The sequence below is a fragment of the Anticarsia gemmatalis genome, chromosome 6 (assembly GCF_050436995.1).
Source record: "Anticarsia gemmatalis isolate Benzon Research Colony breed Stoneville strain chromosome 6, ilAntGemm2 primary, whole genome shotgun sequence".
NCBI lineage: Eukaryota > Metazoa > Arthropoda > Insecta > Lepidoptera > Erebidae > Anticarsia > Anticarsia gemmatalis.
The window spans coordinates 6646279-6671220 of NC_134750.1; the positions used below are offsets into that span (position 1 = coordinate 6646279).

At 34.1% G+C, this 24942-nt stretch overlaps 3 protein-coding genes across 5 annotated transcripts in view; 2 read left to right on the top strand and 1 right to left on the bottom strand.

Moving 5' to 3' along the window:
* The first annotated feature begins 1675 nt into the window (after nt 1-1675).
* LOC142973603 (uncharacterized) lies at nt 1676-10362 on the top strand. 2 transcript variants are annotated; one of them, XM_076115467.1, is made up of 7 exons: nt 1676-1928; nt 3514-3636; nt 6405-6519; nt 6975-7064; nt 7636-7728; nt 8732-8798; nt 8985-10362. In XM_076115467.1, exons 1-7 carry the CDS (start codon nt 1859-1861, stop codon nt 9066-9068), a joined length of 642 nt encoding a protein of 213 aa, XP_075971582.1. In that variant the 5' UTR covers nt 1676-1858; the 3' UTR covers nt 9069-10362. The 2 variants fall into 2 exon arrangements, with proteins under 2 accessions (XP_075971582.1, XP_075971581.1); XM_076115466.1 differs by having other exon boundaries at nt 1679-1928; nt 6942-7064.
* A 607-nt stretch (nt 10363-10969) lies between these two features.
* LOC142973605 (huntingtin-interacting protein K) lies at nt 10970-12101 on the bottom strand. Its single transcript, XM_076115468.1, has 3 exons — nt 11814-12101; nt 11453-11560; nt 10970-11131 (listed from the first exon to the last, which is right to left on the bottom strand). Exons 1-3 carry the CDS (start codon nt 11970-11972, stop codon nt 11036-11038), a joined length of 363 nt encoding a protein of 120 aa, XP_075971583.1. The 5' UTR covers nt 11973-12101; the 3' UTR covers nt 10970-11035.
* Nucleotides 12102-12721: 620 nt separating this feature from the next.
* Nucleotides 12722-24942, top strand: part of rdx (BTB/POZ and MATH domain-containing protein rdx) — a 53044-nt gene continuing 40823 nt past the window's right edge. For both annotated transcript variants that reach the window (XM_076115472.1, XM_076115473.1), the window contains exon 1: nt 12722-12892. The gene's annotated coding sequence lies outside the window, so the exon portion shown is untranslated. The remainder of the gene's footprint in view (nt 12893-24942) is intronic.

A 24942-nucleotide genomic window follows, 5' to 3' on the forward strand; every position in this document is an offset into this window, starting at 1 on the left:
TTTATAAATGTTTCCATCGATTTCTTATTTTCGTTACACATTTATATAATATCCCGACTTGACTATATAGTTCTTGCTTTATAACAATATACAATCTGCAACCGTCTGTAATAAGGATTGCATCTCATTTTTTTTTTACCAAATGCGTACCATCAGTCCGGATTGCATCTCATATATTTTTTATTTGACCTAATGCATCCCAAGGTTCTTTAAAGTCACCCTTAAAACAATTAGCTTTGATAGCCGAAAAAAGAGGCTGTCGTACCATAATCTATCAGTCAGTTGAAAAATTAACAACTCATGCCCACAAAATAAATTCCACCTGTCTTTATTGAAAAGAGATTGATAAATCTTCAAGCAAACTGGTTTTCTGAAATATTTTTTATAAATCATACACGAGAGCGTGAATTATGCGGAATGTTAAAATATGCATTTCGACCAAATAGGGTATAATAGCCAATATGCAATTCGGTAAGTAGAAAGGTTTGCATATTTAGATATTTACGTTAATCTTAATTCATATTGATCTTCAATAAATCAGGTGAGTTTCTTTAATTTGTTTGTGTATATTTTAATATATTTTTTGTTTTGTAAAAATTATCATGTAACCTAATTCAAATGATTTATCGTAAGTTAAGTAATTCTTATTCGGTTTCATCGTATGTGTAAGTATGTATGTACCTAACTACTACTTACCATGTGTAACTTTGCCTCCTGATTACAATTTAACAGCAGAATGTTTCTAAGTCGAAGATAGCAGTTGATTTGTGGATTTTGGAAATTTTAAAGTCTTATTAGTATTGTCTGCAAAAAGTTGTATTTAATTTTTTAATCTTTAATTCACGGTTTTTTATGTGTTCCCAAAATACAGTCCTTTACATTAGGAGTCCAGGATGGAAGAAACAAAAACGTTCAATAACCATACCAACATTCTTCAAATACTCTACACGTATAAGACTGTCTTTAAGGGCACCAGGAAGTCGAAGAAACCTTGCATTGATTGTTCAAATGATGGCATTGATGAAAGGAAACAACTATTTACCGAGATGGCGGCTAGAGACAAATGGAAAAATATCTACGGAGAAAAATAAATAATGCGGCAATCCCAAGTAAGATAAGATAAACACAGGAAGAAAAACAATGTCTTAAGAATGTCTTAAAACTTTACAATTAAGGCATTGCAAACAAATCGTAAAGTTTATCCTAAATCCAATGGTTTATCTGTGATATCTTGCCCGAAAGAATGTATTTTTATCCTAAACTGAAACGAATTTCCAAAAAAACCTTTTTCAAAGAAAAACAAGCTACAAGCTACCATCATTTGATAACCGTGATTTAATTTCTACAATTTATCTTCAAAGTTATTAGAGACAACAGATGCCAAAAATAGAACGATTTCGTCAGGAACAGGAAAAATGCGCGTCGCAGAAAATATAAATATGTACATTTGATAAAAAAAAATATCTGTTATGTAAATGACATTCACTCTTTACATTGACATCGTTGACTCATTGTCCAGCGGCTGTCTAGAGAACATAAAGAAATATGAAAAAAACAGTATTATTCTCGAGACGACGTAGATCTGACCATTGTCTACTGAAGAATGAATGACAAGGTTAAATGCAAATCATTACTTGTTAATCGCCCCACTACTCGCTCTAATGAGTGACGCGAAGTGCGATAAGCATATATCGCAACAAGTGTAGGTAGATCTCTGATAACATATCGCGGTACGTTATTTTTAATGTCAAAAATGTTAACAATATTCAACTCGTGGTTGTGTTGAGTGCTTTACCTGTGTCTAATAATACATATTTATAAAGTTTTGTTACGATAATGCTGTGAATACAACGTAAAAATGCCGCAGTGGATCCTAGTTTGCTGTTTGTTTGTGATAGTGTACGCACAGCCTAGTAGTGATAAAGAAGGTAAGCATGTAACGTGTTATACAAATAAAATACTTTTTTGCTAAAATCATGTCTATAATACTTTCCGGGATGTTTAAATTATTTGAACAATTCATTTTATTTACGTTTTTTTATTCAGTAATCTTCGATTAATTTGTAATTGAGATGTGAATAATTATTTAAAATAAAGACATGTATTGAAGAATCCATATCAAAACAATTAGTGTTGTCCTAATATTCTGATAAGGAGCTGATATAATCAATATTATACAGATTCATATTGATATATTTGGTTATCACAGCAATGCGTTGTCTAGCATTCTTTATTATTTATTATCAAAATGTGCTAAACACCGGCATGGATGTAATATTTGATATTTTAATTTGATTGTTTTATGCTGACGTATTTCACAAAAAAATCAATTAAGTAATACCTAAGTTACCTTGGGACTAGTGAATGCAATCCCGATCTCGCGGGATCCCGATCTCGCGAGATCCCGTGTATTTTTTCGGGATCAATCCCGAAGCATAATATGGCGAGATCCCGTTCGGGATTGTCGGAGAGGGCATTTTCAGCAGCTGGGTACATTGCAATAGACTTAAGATGCCGATTAGAAGCTCGTACTATTGATACACTTTGTATTTTAAGAGGCTACTTTCAAAATGCCATGTGATTACTTTTTATTTTGATCTCCTGGAGCTACACCTACTTTTTTGATTATGTTCATGTTATTACACCTGTTAATTATGTTACCTACGTTGTTAGTAATATCTATACTAAACTATACTAATATTATAAAGCTGAAGAGTTTGGTTGTTTGTTTGTTTGTTTGAACGCGCTAATCTCAGGAACTTATGGTACGATTTGAAAAAATATTTCAGTGTTAGATAGTCCAGTTATCGAGGAAGGCTATAGGCTATATAACATCACGCTACAGTCATTAGGAGCGGAGTAGCAACGAAAAATGTTACAAAAACGGGGAAAATTTTGACTCATTCTCTTAAGTGACGCAAGCGACGTTGCGCGGGTCGGCTAGTTGAAAAATAAAGGCTTTTATTTTCTTTTAAATAATAATTTATTGCATTCACCACACTATCACACACATATTACATTAAACAAGCCGTTCGAATTGTATTATTTTTACTAACTAGACGGGATCCCGAAAATCTCGGGATCCCGCGGGATTGATATTTCTGATCACGAGGGATCTCGAGTTGACGATCTCGAGTCGGGATTGCATTCCCTACTTGGGACTTTAATAATTAAATGAATTAAGAGTATCTAATTAAATAAATATAATTTAAATAAAAAGTGTAAAAAAGTCAGGTGCGTAGTCCTGTATAACAAGTTGTATGGATGCGAATGAAGCAAAGGAAGTTTGTAAGGATCGTACTAAGGGGCGTTCTCTGGTCTCTACTCGTATGGGAAGGCGTGATTATTTGTATGTATGTAAAAGGAGCAAATATGAAATGTTATTATAACTATTGTGTAATTATTCAAGTGTTTGTGTTATGTGTCCACTTGAAGTAAGTAATATGTCGCGAAAAACCCAGGAAATGTTAGATAATTTCAGATTGATCACTTGAATAACGTTATCGTTGTCAGTTTCAGAAAAATGCCTGGAAATTAACTGCGTTGGAGAGGAGTACGAGTGTATTAATGATAAGTGCTATTGTGCTGATGGCTTCCTGCCTAATCACTTTCAAGATAGATGCTTACGATGTCCAGGTAAGGAAAAGCTGGCGAAACACAATAATCTTAATAATTTATAAAAATATTAGTATAATTAATTACTTTATATTCTAACTGAACATTTTTGTGTAATGCAGTGGCTGATAAGTATAATTTTATCCTCCACTATACAGTATGGTAGAAGTGTTAGGGTGGCCGTAGTTAAAAAACTTACAGAATTTAATATAACCTAGGGTTTTTTACAATGACAAATATGTAATCCGCGAATATCTATAACTTTTAATCAAAAATTTAACTCATTAATGTCCCACTGCTGGGTAAGGTCTCCTCCCGTAATGAGTTGTTAGGCCTTCAGTCCACCACGCTCACCAAGTGTGGGTTGGGCACTTTGCAAGGCCTCAATAAAGTAAAAAAAATACTTTCCGCATGAAAAAGGGCTCCCTAGCACTGATTATGATGGCACGTGGAAATAGGACATGTTTAATTTATTGCAAGTGAAAAATAGATAAGTATGTTAATATGTACGATAACGATGCACTTGGATGCAATTCACTACTTTTCCTGTAAATATTACAATTGTCTTGTAGCAGAAAAGGATATTCTGTAAAGCCAAGTATTGGCATTGGTATCGCTTTCTCCGCATGCCTAAATTTAATATAAACATGACGAGTCACAGTCAAAACGCATGCTACTTAAGTCAGTCAGTGAAATATTTTTCACTTCAATTAAACTTCACTTACGTAGTCTACCGTTGTTGAAATAAGATGACTGGCATTATTTTTAAAAGGTCATCGACACCGCGAACTCCGATAAGAGATTAAGGGACTCTCTACGTTTGAATTGATCAGATTAGTTAACCTTAACAGCACAGCCCTCACGCAGATCACCGGTGTCTGTCCTTAGGTATTAAAAATGTTTTCTTTTAATAATTTTAAGACCTACCCTCTTATTCATAAACACACTATAAACCTATTTTAGTTATAAAGCTACTATAATAACTATAATATGTTTTCTCTTTTTTATTTTGCTAAGGAGTGAAAGAAACAAAACACTTTATAAGCCTTTCATAACTTCATATATTTTTATGAATAAGAGGGCTAGTTTCTAAGGTTATAAGTTAGGTTTTACACTACCCTAAGAATTGTTCCCAAACAATTTTTAAAAAGCCGTAAATTATTTTTTTTCTAAATTATTTGAGTCCACGATTGGCTTTAGATTATTTGTAGGTCGTAATAATTTATCATCTAGGCCATGCATGAGGACAAGTCAGATAACATACTGTGCTCGAAATATAATCCAATTAAAAGTAAAAATAATAATGTCATCGTAAAAATTGTACGAGAAACCGTAACGTACTACATCACTACAGGTCATAGTAAAACAAAAAAATCATATCAATATACAAAGCTTTATGCTGAATAGACACTGAAATGTGTACCTACGTCTTATTGAAAGACGTATAATAGAATTTATCCTTTCTAGATAATCAAACAGAGAGACGTTATAGTTAGGTTAATAAAAGTATCTAGATAATTATATTCTTTAATATTGTTATAATGATAGTTATCTTATATAGATAATCAATGTTAATTGATATCATAAAGAACCAAGTAATAAAGTTATGCCAATTAAAATTCAATAACAAAAATATCCGGAAGTACCCGAAAGATATGCGAATAAAATAAGAACAAACTTGCAATCTGAGAACCTCGACGATTTCCATCACTAACTACTCTGATACTGAGACACGAAAGATCGCCAAACCCTCTTTATAACCTACTATTTCTAAAGGACTATCTTCGATGGCTGTATGAGTAACAGGCCCTACAAACATTAGGTCATGGCCATAAGTAGACAACCCCAGCAAAGTACAAGTAACATCATCATCTTGCAAGCATCAATCTTGATATCACTGATTGCACTGACCTTGGATATTGTATTATATCAAATTCGATAACAAAACCAATGTCAAGAAAACAAGAAAAAGTTTGATTTCTCGAATCAGGAAGTATTAGATAACATTTCTACTACGAAAATAACAATTTTTACATTGCAGAAAGAAACAATATACCTGCAGACATTTATTTATATGTTAAAGCACTTACACTTAGTTTAAAGTGCTTATTATACTATTATATGAGGACTGATATCTTACAAAACAATATATGACTTAGACGTATTAAAAGTATATTACATAATGTGATTTGTATGAATCCTCAGTTATTTCACACTCCTATAGATATACATACGTTTAATTTGTATTAATATTCAAAACAGTTAAGTAACGAAACATTAGAACTAATGGAACGTTGCGTCACTTGCGTTGTTTATTCAACTGAAAATACAGATTTGGTCACTCACCCCGTTATATATGTATAGTATGTATAAGAAATCATTATCATCATAAATATGTACAACTACTTAGGCCTTTTACGGCTTTTTGTGATAAACAATGTCTGAAAAACCAACATTAGTGATCCTATTTTTAACACCTAGATACAGATGTTTTATTTAAAACGACTTTAGTTTTATAGCATCTATGAGTAAGTGTAAAAACTTGCTATATCATGCACCTAGGTTCGCCTAGAAACCAAGCCCCATACAGAAGCGTTTCTGTTAACAGATTTTTATTGAAAACTGATAAATATATAAACAATACCAATAAATTCGTGCTCAAAAACCTTATAGAATGATAAATGTTCAAACAATTTATACCTACTTAAATTTATATAAAACATCGGAAAATTACGTATATAAAAAAAGAACTGCGAAACCAGGTAATCAACTCTGCTACTTTCTTTCAGGCTTAGGCGAGAAATGTTTCGGGCCATGTTGCGACAAATACGGTAACACCAGTCTTCAATGTTGGCAAGGAGTTTGTCAGCAGTGCTACGACCACCTCGGTAAATGGACATGCAGGTTCGCATAAAATTTACCGAGTTCATGTAGGGTTATAGACATAGAATATCTAAGGAAGACGAGACATGTGTAAATATTAAAACATTGATAACAATATGTGACGTCTTGTGACGATTTATAACAAATGGAAATTATCTTAATATAATAAAATACATGGTGGGTATGACTGGGTACTATTCGAGGTATATGCTTTCTATTCTCTCTATAAGGTAAACATTTCTAGCTTAATTATCTTCGTAACTTATTAGGACAATGAATCTAGCTACATTTATTTATTTCTACCCTCCGTTTCAATATAACTTAGTGCCAACTTTCATCTTCCTACTTTTATTGGTGCATTATGTTTCTATCGTAAGTCTTACTTCTTTTAAACTACTTACATGCTTATTCTTTAATCGCTATTCGTGTTATATCTATTACAGGGAATCCATAGAACAAATTCTTCTGATTTCCAGTACTCAGGTGGTGATGGGAGCGGCGCTAATCCTAGGCATCATAGCTACCTTCGTTCTGCTCTACAAACTTTGCGGCACTCCTAATTTGAGGTAAACGTACAAAAAACTTGGAAGGTCATTTCTATAACGTCCAATGATGTCGATATTTTACGCAATTCGAATACATAGGTACCTAGATTCATAAGAATATTATTATGTCAGTGGGTATTTTTACAGATACTTACCACATCTATCTTTTAAACTTAAAAATGCCCAAAGGTTTCCATATCTCTGCAAATAGGCTAAAATGACGATCGTAGTTGCGCTCCGTTATCAAATCGTATGATATCGTGCCAGTTAATCGATCTATGTAATCGTTACCATCTGAAACATTTCAAAGATAGCCAGAGCATTTATACAATCGATACTAAAGCGATCTCTTTTCGGTGAATCATGGCACCTACTCTCTATAGATTCCGACAATTTGTTGAACCAAGTACAGTAGCTATTACTAAGTACAATAATAAGTACGTTTACCTGCTTCCGTAATAATAAGTAGCTTAAACACTTTAAATAAAGGACATTAATTTATATTTACTATTTACGAAATAAACAAACATGCAGGGGATTAGAAGTCAGCTTATTTTAAAGCTCTAAATAAACAAATTTATATAATTCACAGGCCCCTTGGAGGAAGATCTAACGACGAAGGTCGACTGTCAATCGGCAGCTTACAGCTGTATGTTGATGAAAGATTACGAGACGCACCGCCAAGGTGATTTATTCAGCTACTTTTAAATTGTTTCTAAGGCCGTCACATAGTAACTAAGTATTCAACGGCGAAATAAATCAAGGAAAGCACACATAGAGCAGGAATAGTAGAGTGGTCTGAACGATCACGTCCCGTTCAAGTGGTTGAGAGTTCAAATCGGAGACAGTTTCACCTGTTAAGACATTCGATTCGGATCGTATTCAACTTCGAATTCCAGCTAGTGTTCTAACCAAGTGACCTAGATGTAACACATTTGAGTATAGGTCACTGAAGGACTTTCGCAGGATTGCTATTAGCATGAATCGTTTAACTAACAGTGATATAAACCCTACAGCTTTGTTCGCAAAGTTAACTGCGATTAGCCATAAATTAAGAATGAAACTCATATGTAACGTACTCGATACAAGTAAGTATGAGTACGCCTCACCAAACGTTTAATCCATTACCCGAGGGGACGCACAATAGGAACTACCCGGTCCCGAACCGCAGATTAAATAATAATTACTACCGAGCCACATTACACGCTTTGGGATTAGTCTGTGTGCTTGAAATAGCGGTTGCAGATATCTGGTACTCTGTACAGACGATATAAATATGCAATGTCTCCAGGGAGCGGGAATACGGGTTCAGAATGTCATGTTTCGTTTGTCTGAAACTAAATTTCTAACTAATTAATTTTATTTTGGCGGTCGTATTCGATGCAGCAAATAATTTGAATCTCGTCTATTCAATATTGCATAGATCTGTACTATTGAGTCTTGATAAATGTAATATTTATAACATCTACGTAATACGATGGTTAATTTAGTGTAAAAAAATCGTTTAACAATCACGATTTAACACAGTTAAAAATAACAAAATATTATATTTCTCCTCGCATGCGTCGCGTAGCGCCATCTAGTTAATGTCACTCGAAACTAAGTTCATCGCACCATGAAAATGCGTTAAAAATATAGGTATTTTGAATTAACAGGATAACAATACTTACACAAATGTATTTCGTTAGATATTCAAGAACACCAGCAGCAGGATCAGCTACTTACCCGGCTATAGCATATCTAAACGCAGGATTTGTAAGTATGGTTTTATCAGAGCAATTTTCGCATCTTAAAATTTAATTGGATTATGATTTTACTAACTTCTCTCTAACTAACACCCTCATTGGCCTGTGTCCATCTATTGCAGATGATTTAGGTGGCATTAGATAGAAAAATATTTGTAACGAAGGAATAAAATTTCAGAAAATATAATCATTTCAGATTCACGACAGCAGTATTCCGCCTCCGCCATACACACCAGAAGTCAAAACGGACGAGAATCAGAACACAGCAGTGCACATATAACCATTCAGTATTATTATATTAAGTGCTATGATCAGGTCATTGTAGCTTTAACAAATTGTGTTGTTATGTAATTAGGATGTAAAAAGTAAGAAAGTTAACGTTAAGGGACGAAAATACGTCTAAGGAAACGTTAATATCTGGGAACATTACGATATAACGAACGATAATACGCGACGTATGTTCCGTCAGACATGAACGTTCCCTAAAGATGTAGCAAGATTAAGAAACAGTTTTACCAACTCCAAATAAATATTGAATAGAAGAACACACCATTTCCGAGCATATTTGTGACTTTATTGAAGGCAGCCCCTAGAGAGCCATAGACGATCAATGATATTGCATATTATATTGACTTTAAGATTTATATAACTGAATATAATAAAAATTCTGAGTTATGATGCATGTAAAATGTAACAATTACTTTTATATACTTGGATTAGAGCCGGACTTACAAATAGACCACCTGTTACATATCTACAAGAGTGGTAAAACTGACGATTAGAAAAAGTAAGAAATGACTCCAAAGTAAGCCTAGCTATTGCAGCATGCAGGCTTTGACTTAAATAGTTGTTATATTTTTGTGAGAATTGTTAGATCTTCGTGGGTACTGTAAACTGGATTGGATGTTATGTACCTGATTGTACAATGAAACCAACTCAAATCATAAGAGGTTTGTTAGAACACTAGATATTTCAATCCTATCCTGCCTAACACATATTAGGATTAGGCTTGCCTGCCTAGTCCTCGTAAATATGGGTGGGTGTAGCGTATGTATAAATCGATGAACGCAACCTACTTCAGCAAGAAGAAATAGAGCCATAGGATAGACAATTTCAGTTCTTCATACAGGTCATTTTTTTATTCTGATGAACCTCTTAAGATTAAGCAGGTGATAATTACTTCATGTGATCGTTTTTTAATTATGTATGTGTTTTAGTTCGTCTTTATCAGTATTTGAGAATAATTTGAATGATGATTATTTACATACACATTAAATTTTGTATATAAATGTACAGCAGGTCTGTCTAGCCTTCTGTTTGTTTTAATTTTACTGGGATAGTACATAGTTCAAAAAATTATTTATATTTCACCCATTGACTTGGGCAAGATGTTACCAAGTAATAATATGCTACCCAGGATTTAAAATGTACTAAAACATAGCCCCTATCTACCTAAGAACTGGCCTACAGCCTATCCTAGTATTGTAGTGAGTTGTAAATGTAAATGTGATACCTATTTTCTTACTTATATTTTATAATGTGTCTAAATTTTGTATAATAAAATGAAATGCAAATTTTTGGACTTTGATTTAAGAAATGTTAATTCCACTTGATAATGCATATTATTATTGAAGCAAAATCGTAGTGTATTCAACTTCTACACGAGCAACATATTGGCTGATTGACTCATCATACATATTATTACTTCTATCTACTATTACCGACTTACAAAAGTCAATAAATTGTTCTATTCACAATTTTATCTGACCCTCAATATAGGTACTTAAAACACTCATCAACAATTCAGCATGATACGTAAGTATGAAAATCTTATAAGAATTCACTTCAAAGGTAACCAAAACAGGAGGTAGAACTTATTCAGAGTACTATATGACAATTTATACTTCAACAACTAAAGTTCAACAATTTAGAGAGCCTTGTATGCAACATAAACAATGGCAGAGGTACACAAAACTAAACATTTACAATGTCAGTCATGTCAGTCTGCTGGCTTAAGCAGTAGATACTGTAGAGAGAACAGTTACCTTTTAGCTATGGCTACTTTTATTGGATGTACAAAGAATTATCACTCTAGCTAAATAAAATGTGCATGTCAAGGCACTTACACTGAATTATCAGACGATAATACTATAGCTGTTTGTGAAATAAAATATAACTATGTTTGGATAGAAAAGTCTATTCAATTATTCTTTATGACAATGCATGAAGACAGTTTTGTGAATTACATTAATTTGTAAGAGTAGTCAGTGCGGCAACCACATCACCTCTGTGTTCCCTTAAAGTTCTTTCAGCTAAAGTTCTTGATATCTCCAACTCTTTCACCTGAAAAACATAGAATAAATACAATTACAGCTTCTTTTCGTGCTTAAATTTGATTATAGTCTCTGTTTCACTGTAGCAGCTGGGTTTTAAGTTTTGGCCTCTGGTACTTAACTTTGTGATATAAAGAAAATTGTATGAAATATACTACAAGGGGAAAAGTGTGGCTTTATGTATGTAGACAGTAACCAATATTTATTTTATTTTCATTATGCAAAAGTCTTTTTGATTTTCTTCATATTTCTTACAGTATTGTCATACATTTTCCTAATTATAGAACATGATTATGTGGTATGAAATATAGTAATCATCAGCTTTACTTACAATTAGCTCTATATCATCTTTTTTGACAGAAACTTTTTGGAGTTCCTTCTCCTTTTCTAGACGTTCAGCAGCCTCCTTGTTTCTTCTGTCACCAATTAATGATAGTGCCTGAAAATACGAACATTAATTCATAGTTATTATTAATATAACATCATAAATCAAATGTGATGCAACTACACACACAAATTAATGTAAGGTAGTGTTGATATGATAATATCATCCAATAGTTATTACTATTAAAAGTTTACATGTGATTTTAGCTTTGATAAACTTATTGAAAAGAAAAGTAATGCAAGTTAATAAACATATCCCACGATATTTATATATGTCTTTGTTTGTTTGAGATCAAAATATAGCTTACCCCAGATATGTCCTGAGAAGATATTTCCTTCTCTTCTGCATAATCTGTAACCTTTTCTAAATCTGCTACACCGCTATCGTGTTTTGCAGTCTTCTTTTGAGTTTTATCTTTATCATGTTGAATATCGTCTGTGTCACCATTAATTTCTTCGTCTGCCATTGTGAATTTATAAATTAAGCACTAAGAACGTTTATAATCCTTTCAAGAGAAATTTCCTAGCATTTTTTAGCAAACAAAACACTCATGTCAATAGTTTTGTGAAGGAAGGAAGAATTTTTAAGTTTTGAGGTTATTATGAGGATTCGTTCAAAAATTACAAAATTATAACCTCAAAAATCGAGTAACAATGAAGTTTCGTTGCGTGACACCCAGCTAGGCTATATTGCTGACCACCGACGATAACATTTGAAGTTATTTTTCTAATTTTCATAGATTGAAAACATAAGCCAATTACTACTACTGACCGAGCATATTTAGCAGGTAGCTGTGTAATATATTTATTAGTTTTCTTTAGCTTTAATCAAGAATGAGATGATCTTTGCAAGTATGTACCTAGGCACCTCGGGCTTGAAGTTGTAAGTTAAAAATCACGTTTCAAGCTTTTTATGCGTAACTTCAGTATTTTTTAAACTAAATTCGTTTTTATTTTATGAAAGTCAATCAGCTAACGAATCAAATACCTATACATACCTACATAACAAATCCTTTGCAAGTCAATAAAACAAAGACTAATATGTTTATTCACAAGCTAAATTAGATTAAAACAAATAGTTATCCATATTAAAACTTTGCTTTCCTATATATTTATAGTTCTGCTCCATGTTTTTAATAAATTTTCGTATAAATAGGTATAACAACATTTATCGACTCTATGATTAAGTAGCATTGACTTGACACCTTGACACTCTTGACAGTCTATGCTGTGCATTACCCCTTCCCTAGTGCTGTATATTTCTACTTCTTTTGTTTTAATTCCTTATTTTAATGGTAGAACGTATTAATAACGCTATTTTCCTTTTTAATTTATAATTTCTAGTGTTTAGTGTAACAGTTTACAATTGTGAAAACGGCGGAAATCGGTAAGTGTATAAATTTAGATTTCGCGAATTGTCAAACTAATATTGGTATTTCGCCCTTGACGTTTGATTTTTATAGATTTTTTAAACTTTTATGAGCTTTTTGTTATCATAAATTGGAAAATCATGTATATTTAATCATTTTGTATATAATTGTTTGTTAAATCAATGTGACGTCAAAGCAATATGGAGAAGTTAAACATTTCATTCGCTCACGATATGTCGTGTTTTTATTGCTCTCCTCTTCCTTTCTAGCTACTCAAAAGAGTATTTTAGGAAGTATGTTGAGTGGGTGCTTGCTAGATACAGTTATTTTATTTTAAATCATCAAAATAGACTAATTATGTTGTTAGTGACCTTGTATTATTGTATTTAGAGTTCACATTTTACCATGTGTTTAATGAGGTTTTGATTACTATCAACTAGCTATAATTAAAACCTATGCCTTCCACTGTGTCTACTTTGTGTTGCATTGCACTCTTTAGATGTATTTTTGTGTATGCATGAATTTAATCATTATTGTTTATTCATAACCATTGTGTATGTTTATTTATAATTCTGAAACTTGTAAATACGATTATCATATACTGTAGACATGCATGGTATTTGTTACATAAACCTATAATTGTATCTGAATTTATTCTTTCTTTTGTGAATTGAGAGGAAATAATGCTGAAAATATTTATAGTTTAACAAGTTTTCATAAAAAGTTAGCTCTTTGTAATTTAATTTTGTGTTCCATTTGTAACACAGAGAGAAAAATGGGTGAAATTCATGAGTGTTTGAGTATTCAGTATTATAAATATATCAGTAGCTAATACACCTACATACTAGGTAATTTTTAATCTATCAATAATAAATAAAGATCTAACCCAGAAGCTTGGGTGAACAATTCCCAATTGTGCAGTGTTAATATTATACAGAATTTATACATTTGATTGTTTATGCTTTATATTTATTCTTTAATAATTGACACTGCACTGAAGGCCTCACATAGTCTGATATAAACACTTTTAAAACAAATATTTGCTTCCCCTCCCGATTACATACACTGTTGTCTATACCCAGTGATTTCACTTACCCTTTAACAATGCAGGTTTTAATACACATTTATATATTATTCCTTGACCCTGCTCCTATTTCAGACTTCCATACATTTTAATATTATTTGCTGTATGTGTTTATTTTATCACTGAATGGTTTAACCTTTCATTGTATATTGACTGCCTAGCAGTAATATGATCTAGTGCATAAACATTCCTTCTTTTGTGTTCTAAACGAAAATACTTATTTATCAAATGCTTGGTAAGCTTTTGATAATTCATTTGATCAATACCTTAGTAGGATTTTCAAAATCATTTTTGCAAGTGAGGAAAAAAATGCTTTAAACATAACTTTTGTAACAAAATCCTCAGCCACTTTTTCAATCATCTAACATTTTTGCACTACCTTAGCTAAAATATAACTAAAATAATATGGAATTTGAAGTAAATATTTTGCATAAATTTACACTGTTTAGTTTGAACACTAGATGGCGTTACTGTTCTCGTTTTTACAATAATAAGCAGGGTGGAGTAAAATTTAACTAATTACGTAAACTGCAGCCGAAGGTTCGAAAAAAAACCAAAGTTACTTATAATTAATTTAATAAAAAGAAAATTACAGTTACAATTATAGTGAAACCTATTCGATGCGAGAATATGGAATGACAATTTATTCATATTAATACATTAAAATTAATTTGCTAATTCGGCGATTGATTCCCAAACGGACGTCATCGGGCTGCAGTTCTGCTGTGTCGGCGTTTCCGGCCTTAGATTGTATGTTTGCGGTAAATAAGTATATTCTTGCTGCGTCGTCGGTATTGGTTAGGGATCCGTACTTAACACCTCCATCCGCAGAACAGCAACTATTTTGTCATATTAAGAGAAAATGTTGCTGGGACCTCTTTGTGTTTCTTGGTCACTTCTTCATAAGTATGGATCTGGAGAGTTTGCTGATTTTCTTTGTTTCTTGAACAGAGATTCCAACATTTGTATTTGCGGCTTAGTATGAATATGATGATGGCGGCTGCACATATTACAATGGTATAGAGTGGTATCGTTGTATGATGTATGACAGACGACTGAGTCTCGTTTATTTGTACGGGTTTTTCAAGTATAACTTTATTCTGGATGCTGTGAAGTTCTTCTAGATTTATTGATCTGGATCCAATATGAGCAAAAACAGCTGTCTTGTTGAGATCTTCATAAGGAATCTTTGAGAGTTTTAGTGGTTGACCCTTTATCTCATTTCCGTCATTGACTATGGTGAATTCTGGAGTTTGTATGTAGCAATTCACAGGGATAGTAGCCAGATAACTTCCTTGCAGCGTATTGTAGTCTCTTCTGCCACACGTTAATTGTACTTTGGTAGGTTGTGGTAGGGAAAGTACATAATGCTGGTCGTCCATTTTCTCTATTGCTTCTTTAGATAGTATGATTTTGGTCAATTGGCAGCTGGTCCTTAGGTTTTGTCGGATGATGAGTTCCTGGATACAATCGGGATCTGTCCGGACTTGATGACTTATCTTCTTCTCACAGAGATATATGCTGCTGTACTTCGGGCATTCAGCCTCTATGTACACGAATGATTTCTCGGTTGTTGCTATATAAGGAGTAGGAGGTATAAGGGCTAATTGATTTTCATTAGGGACAATGGATAATTTATATAAATCGTAAGTATCATGTGAAACTATAGGGAAATTATAAACTATAACTATTCTTTTCTCAACAAAATATGAACCTGGCTTAATCAGATCATAGTACTCTCGTAACTCTAAATTTATTATTTGATCTTGGTTGTACAAAGATCTTAATTTACTAACCATAGATTTTAAGATTTCAATATCTATCATAGAGTGGTGTGTACTAGATGCATGTATAAACGCTAAAATATTCTCTATTCTAATTATTTCTAACATAATATCTTCTACATTATTAGTTATTATACCTAAGGCTTGGGAAAACTTAATGAACCTTACTAAGTTATAATCTTTAAGGGCATCTCTCTCTAAGAGTAATTGTAAGGATGCGTTAATTTTTTCCTGATTTAATACTAATTGTTCTAGGACAGTGTTGTGTTGAGACATCCATTCTTTACATAAACTAATATGGTTATTGAATTCAGAAACTACCTTATTGTCGTTTTCCTGTAAAGTTCTAATGGCTTCATCGTACCTTACAGCGTCTTGATAATCTAAATTCCCAGTAACACTTTTGATTACTGACCCTAAGCTATCTATCAGACCTCTTTTAACCCTTACAGGTTCCAGTGATTTCACGCGATCTAGTACCCTATTCAGTTTATTTGTAAGATAATCTATTTGATATTCAAAGATAGCGTATGTTCCTCTATCAAGTTTAGTTTTAAACGTCCCAAGTTGAATCTGTACAGAGTCTATTTTGTCTTCAATGTCTGTAAGCTGTATAAATTGTATAAAGGAATGGTAATGGATTGTTAATCTGGTTGGTCCTAGTTTATATGGCAATAATCCTGGTCCATCAGCTAATGTCTCAAGTCTTATGTCCTGAGGATGTGTCGCCGGTATTATCAGTAGTAGCAGACTCCTGTAACAATTGGTTCCCTTTAGGTACTCGCTTTAGACGCGATTTGGCAATAGGGCCGCGTTTTTTGGAGGTATAAATGTGGATTGGTAGATCGGCTAGAACTGTATCCTGCGTGTAGCGTGGCGCGACTTTCTGACGACTAGCTAGGGGATTTTTAATAAAAACTTGTTGCTGTGGTACGTATTCTACTTCAGGCTCACGGGATTTATTCCTATTTTCAATTAGAGCTGTACGATCAGAGAGAGAGGACGCGTTAATTAAATCATATACCCGTTTCATCTGTTCCCTATGATTCTGCGCGTACTGCTGTAAAATATGCTCAGTAAAGTCAATGTTAATTGGGTCTCTTGGGTCAAAATGTCCATTCAGTAAGTCGAACGGTCTGCACTTAGTAAAGCTATGGATAGAGCTGTTATAGGCTATAATGGCGTATGGTATGAGATTTACTACTGGTTCAGATTTATTTTGTAATTTAAGAATTCTTATATGTTCCAATAGTGTTGAATGAAAACGTTCTATGTTGCCATTATCATTTGGGCTATGGGGTAAAGTTTTATGATGGTCAATTTTATGAATACGCGTGAACTCGGAGAACAATTGGTTCGTAAATTCTGTGCCATTGTCAGTAATAATAATCATGGGCAGTCCATGGTGGGTGCAAAATTTTAAAAGTGCCTGAATTATACTTACTGCCGTACCGTCTCGTAAGTGGTATGCCTGACCGTATTTCGTAAAAACATCAATAAATGTTACATATTTTTCAGAATCAACCGTGAATAGGTCCATGTGAATAATCTCTAATGGTTTTGTAGCTGGTGGTACTATGTTAAAGTATGGCCTGATTGGATTTCTATCATATTTAGCCTGACCGCAGATGGTACATTCGTTAATAAATTTAGCAATCTGTTCTTTCATTTTTGGCCAGTAGTATTTTCGTGAAAGAGCTAGGTAACATTCGTTGATACCACGGTGATTAGTTTTACCATCGTGGTAGTGTTTAATGATATCTTGTTGTCGTAGGTATTCTTTAACATTCTCTAATTCAGTTTTAGTCAATACTAGTTTAAGGGAAGAGCTTTTGAACTTATCCTGTATAATAGGTATTATTGAGTACAAAGCTAAAGGTGGGTTTATCAGTAAGGCCGTCTTAACCTTAGGGTTAACATACTCTTTCACAGCGTTAATGATATCTGATTCTAAATTTAATTCTGAAACCTGAATTGCTGTTCTTATATAGCCCTCAAACGGTTTGACTACTATCGGCTTTCGTTTTATATCTCCAACTACGGTAATGTGAATTTGTCTATGAAACTTGTTAAGAGGCTCATCGGTAATAGGAACTTCTAAAATGGGGTGTTCGTTACTAGTATGTATGGTGTCAGTTGATGATTTTGTCAGGTTAGCTGGTATAACTATTTGATTGGAATCTTCTCTGGGGTGTTCATCGTTAGTATTAAAAATGTCAGTCGAGGAGTTGGCACGTTGGATTGATGGTTGTGAGGTGTTATTTATCATTGAAGCTAACTCTTTGATGCTGTCAATTACTGAGTTAATTTCGTCAGTCTCGTTGTTATGGATCTCTATGCGTGAAAGAGCGTCAGCGTTAGTGTTAAACTTTCCTTTCTTATAAATTACGGTAAAGTCATATTCACTGAGTTTAAGTCGCCATCTTGTCAGTCGTGAGTTCGGTTCTTTTAAGTTCATCATCCATTGCAACGGTCTATGGTCAGTTAATATTTTAAATTTTCTACCAAATAAATATGGTCTGAAATACTTCGTGGCCCACACAATGGCTAACAACTCCTTTTCAATTGTGCTGTAATTTAATTCGCTGTCGTTTAGAGTGCGAGACGCGTAACAAACTGGTTTGTCAGACCCTATGGGTCCCTGAGATAACACTGCTCCAATAGCAACATTTGAGGCGTCTGTTGTAAGGTTAAATTCTCTATTAAAGTCGGGGTACTGAAGAATAGGATCATTAGTAAGCAATGTTTTACATTTATTAAAAGAATCTATATATTCGGGGCTATGAATTACTTTATTACCTTTCTTAAGACAAAGTGTAAGAGGCTTTGTAATACGTGCGAAATCTGGGATGAATTTTCGGTAATAACCGAGAAGGCCTAAAAATTGTTTTATTTCTTTTGGGGTGTTTGGTATAGGATACTTCTGGATGGCAGAAATTTTATCGGGATTGGGCATAATACCGTCCCTACTAATTATATGTCCAAGGTAGGCTGTTTCTAACTTAAGGAATTCCGATTTGTCCATCTGAATTTTGAAGTTAGATTCTCTAAGTCTTTGGAATACTCTTTCCAGGTTTTCCAGGTGTTCCTGGAGCGAGGAGCTGAACACGATGATGTCATCAAGATATACTAGGCAAATGCTATTCTGGAGGCCTCTTAGAACATTGTCCATGACTCTTTGAAAAGTCGATGGGGAATTCTTCAAACCCATGGGCATTCGTAAAAATTCGAAGTGCCCATGCTCTACATTAAAGGCTGTCTTGGGTATGTCCTGTGGGTCCATTTCAACCTGGTAAAACCCACTTGCTAAATCTAGGGTCGTGAAGTACTGGCACCTTCCTAACTTGTCCAGGACGTCAGTAATGTTTGGTATGGGGTATTTGTCGTCTATTGTCTTTTCATTCAATTTACGGAAGTCCACTACGAGACGCCACTTTTGTTTACCAGAAGCATCCATTTTCTTGGGTACAACCCAAATGGGTGAGCTCCAGGCAGAGTCAGAAGGTCTAATTATACCCTGCTGTAACATTTTTGAAATTTGGTCTCTAACTTCTTGTCTATGAACGAAGGGATATCGATAGCTTTTGGTATATACTGGTACCTCGTCTGTTGTACGGATTCTATGTTTAATTTTGTTTGTAAAAGTCAATGGTTCGCCGTCGATATAGAATACATCCGCATAGCGACTACACAATGTTAGGAGATTAGCTTTTTCCTCCTCATTAAGATGATCTGTACGCAATCGGGATAGCACATCGTTTACACGGTTAGAATTATCGGTCTGCGTGCACTTAATGTTGAATATATCTGCACCAGCGGGCTGATCTAAATAAAATATTATGTCATTGGATGTTGGGTTTTCTATTTCTACATAGCCTCGACCATTAACTACGGTAGTAAGACATTGATGTAAAATACAACTGCAAAATATTTGTTCGTCTATTATAACTTCACCATCTGGGGCGTTAATTGGTATTTTAATAATTTTAGAACTTTTAGCGGGTATGATGTCCTCATATAAGTTGACATTACGGGAATTATATAATTTAATATGATTGGTTGCGTTTCGTGTAATTAATTTAAAATCCTTCAAATTTATATTGGCTTCCCATTTGGATAATATATCTAAACCTATTAAGCCATCAAAATAATCGTGAAAACGATATACAAATAGTTTAACTTCATCATTCTCGTTAAATTCTTTAAAGCATGGTAATGTTATAGAATGGTCGCTTCTACTAACACCATGAATGTTCGTCACTTCAAAAGGGTCATAGTTTAGTGGGTAATCGCGGTAAAAATTTTGTACGGCCTCGGGGCTTATAAAGGACTGATTCGCGCCAGTATCTATTAAGAATTTTAAGGGGGGACAAGCAATTTCTATATACGGTAACTGTCTTTGTGTTTGCAAATTTATATCTATCCTTGCTCTTTTGATATCCTGTCTGAGCGAAAATCCTGGCTCTGTCCTGCTTGGCTGGGCCCTGGTTGTGGCTCCATGTCATGTACCACTTGGTTATGATAAGGTGTATCGCTATAAGTCATGTTAGTATTATAGTCATAGTCGTAAGAGTTATTAAAGTCATTAAAGTCTGTATAACAATCATATTCCGGCTCACAGTAATACTCGTCAGAATAATAGGCATTATCGGGTAACGCAAATTCATTTACATTTACTTCGCGTGTTTTAAAATAATTATTAGGTGGCGGGTTACCAGATTGTCGCCAATCATGACCTGACATAGGTAACGCTCTAGGAGTAAAATGTTGAACGCCGCTCATGGGTTTCGCACCAGCATTTTGTGGGGCGTTATTCCTGGGTTGTAGTCTAAACATATTACTCTGGGGGTGATAGTTAGTTGGCTGTGCGCGGAACATTTGCTGTGTTCTTGTAGGAAAACGGTTATGTTGTTGGTTAGGCATATTGAATCTAAAAGCTTGGTTTGGAGGCTGATGAGGGCGCTGTGCCATAGGGGCTGGCCAATTAGGTACGGGAGGTCGCGGGACACTTTGCGTGTTTAACGGTACATTGAAGGGCGTAGCAGACTTGGGTGTACTATGAGATTTTACGGTATCATTACGCTGTTGCAAGTACATAATATTTAATTCCTCCTGCACATATTCAAGAGCCTTTTCTATAGTTTCCGGACGCATGCATCGTATACGCGATCCCAAGGGTTCTTTTAAACCACGTACAAAAGCCTGCATAGCTACTTTCCTATAAAGTGTTCGTTTAGCGTCGATAGTTGTCTGTAAGGTCTCATGTAAAGTCACATATGTCATTATTGTACTAAACAAGGTTTGACAATGATCGTAAAATTCCTGAGGGGACTTATTACCTTGTGTAGCTAACGAAAGGTCGTTATATAAAGCTGTTTCGTCTCTCTGGTCTGAAAAATTATTAATAAGAGCTGCTCTAATGCCTGCCCAAGTCTCTGGGATACCGTTCGCATTAATAGTGGATGCGGCGGAACCCGTGATTTTATTTAAAATACCATTTAATAAACACAGATTGCCTAACTCGCTGCCTGGCTCGGCGCTAGCGTATTGAGTTACAATTCGATCACAAATATTAATAAATCTCGTCAATACATTATGATTACCGTCGAACTCTGGAACAAGGCGAAGTGCCTTATAGATTACGTCCGGGTCGTACGGCATTTTTAATTGAAATAAACTACTCAAATTAAAATCTAATTCACTATCTAACTCTCTATAACTATCTACTATATGCCGGCGAGCCTGACGCGATGCAGGATCCCGGGAATGAAATTTTCCGGGGCGGAAAATCTTGGAAATTATTAGGATAAGACAGGAAGCAACACGAGAAAGATTCAAGTGTACTTACATATAATAAATCATCTCTGGTTCTTCTCCGTGAATCGAAGTCTGGATTCTCCACTCGGCGCTGCAGCTTCGTAGATTCTGGATTCTCGTACCGTGGCTTGAAAGCCGCCCGGGCGACACGCGAACGCGAATTATCGATATAAGATGCTTCTAACCGCTCGCGAACCGGCCCGCGAGAATCCTACCGACTGCGCCAATTACGTAAACTGCAGCCGAAGGTTCGAAAAAAAACCAAAGTTACTTATAATTAATTTAATAAAAAGAAAATTACAGTTACAATTATAGTGAAACCTATTCGATGCGAGAATATGGAATGACAATTTATTCATATTAATACATTAAAATTAATTTGCTAATTCGGCGATTGATTCCCAAACGGACGTCATCGGGCTGCAGTTCTGCTGTGTCGGCGTTTCCGGCCTTAGATTGTATGTTTGCGGTAAATAAGTATATTCTTGCTGCGTCGTCGGTATTGGTTAGGGATCCGTACTTAACAAACTGAATACAATACAACAATATTATGTGATATGTTAAAATTATTATTTAACAAACAACTTAAAGAATTTATTATATATTCGATTTTGTCTCAACTTGGGAACAAGCCTCCAGACCTTTGTTATTATTAAAATATTATTTTATATAGAAACTTAGTGTTTAAAATGTCCAGTGACTTATTGAAAAATAAACAGTTTATAAAATACTTAAAAATGATGTATTCAACCAATGTGAACTAAAAATCTGAGAATAAAAACCGGGTAGGTATATTGTTGTTTGAAGCGGGAGATTAGCATAGCTAAAACCGTTCAATGTCATTTGTGAGTCATTGTTTTTTACGAATTTGTCTGGGATACGGCTTCATATTAAAACAGGAGTAGCTTGATTTTATCACTTGTTTGAGTAATTTTGTAAGTCCTTTGAATCATTTTGGTACGGACAAACAAACTGTTGCTTTTATATTTGTTATGCTTTACTTTTCTGGGAATTACCGGTGTTAATCACCATTTTACAGTCTCTCAGTACTAGCTAGTTCTAGTTATAATGCTTTTAGAGACTTGTAAGATTGAGGTTATACTAAATTTCTAAAACAATATAATATTCTTTACACTATTGAACAAATAACTTTGATTTCATAACTACGTATTTCGAACGATCGACGACCCTATCTTCCTGTATGCATGTAACTAATAAAAATATATAATTATTAAAATAGACTAACATAGTATTAGTAGTTAAATCGGAATGCCTTTTGTCTTTCAATTGCGACTGTATATAATTTTAGTTGTACAACTTCTCCAAGTTATTAGATTTCTTATCAGTAATTTAACCACTTCGGGATTAGTAGCAATAAGCTTATCAAGTAAAAATCTGACAAAATTTTTCGAAGTTCGTGAAAATGGCCCCTGATAAACTAAAGTTTAATAACTTTGTTGTCAGCTACAATAGATGGCGCTGATCGGATATTCTCATCTAATAAGTTTTATATATTATATTTTGTTGTTATTAATAACATCACGCCTGTTATACCTAAGAATTACACCCGCGTTACGTGTATTGCTATGGTAGTCCTCTGTAAAAGGGACGAACTTATTCCCACATCGATACATACCGGACACGGGCAAGTTACACAACCGGGCTTCTATTGAGATTATTCTAATATAAAAATAATAAGTTATGATGAGATATGATCAGCTGTCGCATACACTAACACCCAGACCACAGATGCAGTAAAAGATCTATAAATTATATTGAAAAGTATTATACATAGCAGGTATAAAAGATATAGATAATAATATGATAATATAAATTATGACTTCGTGAAGCATTATCAACGACTTATGAAACGAATTATTTGCTAATAAAATCAGCAAAGAAATAAGTTAGTAAAAGCCAGATCATATTTCAAATGGAAATTATACCGTAACCAGAACGGTCGTAAAATTACAGATAGACTAAACTATTCGGATATTGTTTTGTCTATCTAACAGTGTATCCGCTTACGAATACAAATTATGGAACAATTTGGCAGACATTATCTATCACTCATTTGCGAACCCTGACATAAATATATTTTTACATATATTTCATTATAAATTGACGCAGAAGGACATGATACTGTATCAATTTTTTATTTAAAATTCTTGTAGAACTGAGTTTAATTTATGCCAGCTGCAGTGTTAATTTGTAACGGTCAACCTCGGACGTAATACACTAGCTTCTATCTTAAAAGTTTATGAAGCTTGGGTACATGTGTGACCACTATGAACTCAGTGACCAGTGGCCAGTACGGTCCACGCATGGGATGTTTCTCACGAGAATTATCTACCTTATTACTTATGCACTGCATCTTAAATTGTGACTTGTTACATTAGCATAAATTTAAGATGTAACACTTTCTTAGAAATTGAATACGTGTGTACATACGTAATTGATTCTATATTGTATTTTATTTAAATTTTATTACTATTTGAACCAAGCTTTCATTAATATTACGACTGATTCTAGCAATCACTGGGCACTACATAATATTATTTACATTCGTTGCTGCTCGCTCAAACTAGTATTGATCGCGTCCTAGACACGATAATTCATAATACTTAAATGTCCCTACATATTCTTAAAGAGTTGCAAACTACACATAATTCGTAAATACTTCAGGTAACTACGTAAGATTCTATTATTACTCTCCGCTACATTTATCAATCGCAGACATTTGCAGATAAAAACGTCAGCATTTCATGTTTATAGTTACATAATAACGGCATACTTTACAACAATAAACCATTTTATGCTTGTGAAACGGATTATGAGCGTGTCACAATATTATTTAACAAAACATAATAATTTGATTTCAGAGTTTTCATTAAAATCAATTTACATGCCCAAATTAAATGGAAAAGCTATTTGCCCGAGGTTTTAGCACGTGAATGCCAAAAACTAAGTAAATATTGTCGCTAAACCCTTACCGGCAGTTGCCTACCTACCTAAATAATCTTCTGTAACCTTGTTAAAATAATCCGAATCCGTGGACCGATTGTGCGACCAGTCGAGTACATCCGTAACGAGGTCGCTTAGACCTTGTATTGTGTACGTACAAGGACTCCCGTTCGCTCGAAGGATATTTTCGGGATCCGAGGGGCCTTGAATAACTTTTGTCTCAAGGACGCGAAGGCTCCAAATGATAAATGAAATCATTCCAGTTTCTAGGTCATTTTCACCCACCACCCTGAATACGGAATTTTTGTGTCAACCTCAATCTAGTACAGAAATATCATGTATTGTTTTGTGAGTTGTTTCATATCGTAAAAAGATTTGCGCGTGATCTAAACGCTAGTTCTATTTGAATTGTGTTTTG

What these genes read in the sequence shown, in the direction of transcription:
- LOC142973605 (XM_076115468.1), bottom strand. Translation starts at nt 11,972, where the DNA reads ATGGCAGACGAAGAAATTAATGGTGACACAGACGATATTCAACATGAT. An exon ending in CTTCTCAGGACATATCTGGG is followed by an intron (nt 11,561 to 11,813) that starts GTAAGCTATATT and finishes TCGTATTTTCAG; the next exon opens with GCACTATCATTAATTGGTGA. An exon ending in AAGATGATATAGAGCTAATT is followed by an intron (nt 11,132 to 11,452) that starts GTAAGTAAAGCT and finishes TATGTTTTTCAG; the next exon opens with GTGAAAGAGTTGGAGATATC.
- LOC142973603 (XM_076115466.1), top strand. Translation starts at nt 1,859, where the DNA reads ATGCCGCAGTGGATCCTAGTTTGCTGTTTGTTTGTGATAGTGTACGCA. An exon ending in GCCTAGTAGTGATAAAGAAG is followed by an intron (nt 1,929 to 3,513) that starts GTAAGCATGTAA and finishes TATCGTTGTCAG; the next exon opens with TTTCAGAAAAATGCCTGGAA. An exon ending in TAGATGCTTACGATGTCCAG is followed by an intron (nt 3,637 to 6,404) that starts GTAAGGAAAAGC and finishes ACTTTCTTTCAG; the next exon opens with GCTTAGGCGAGAAATGTTTC.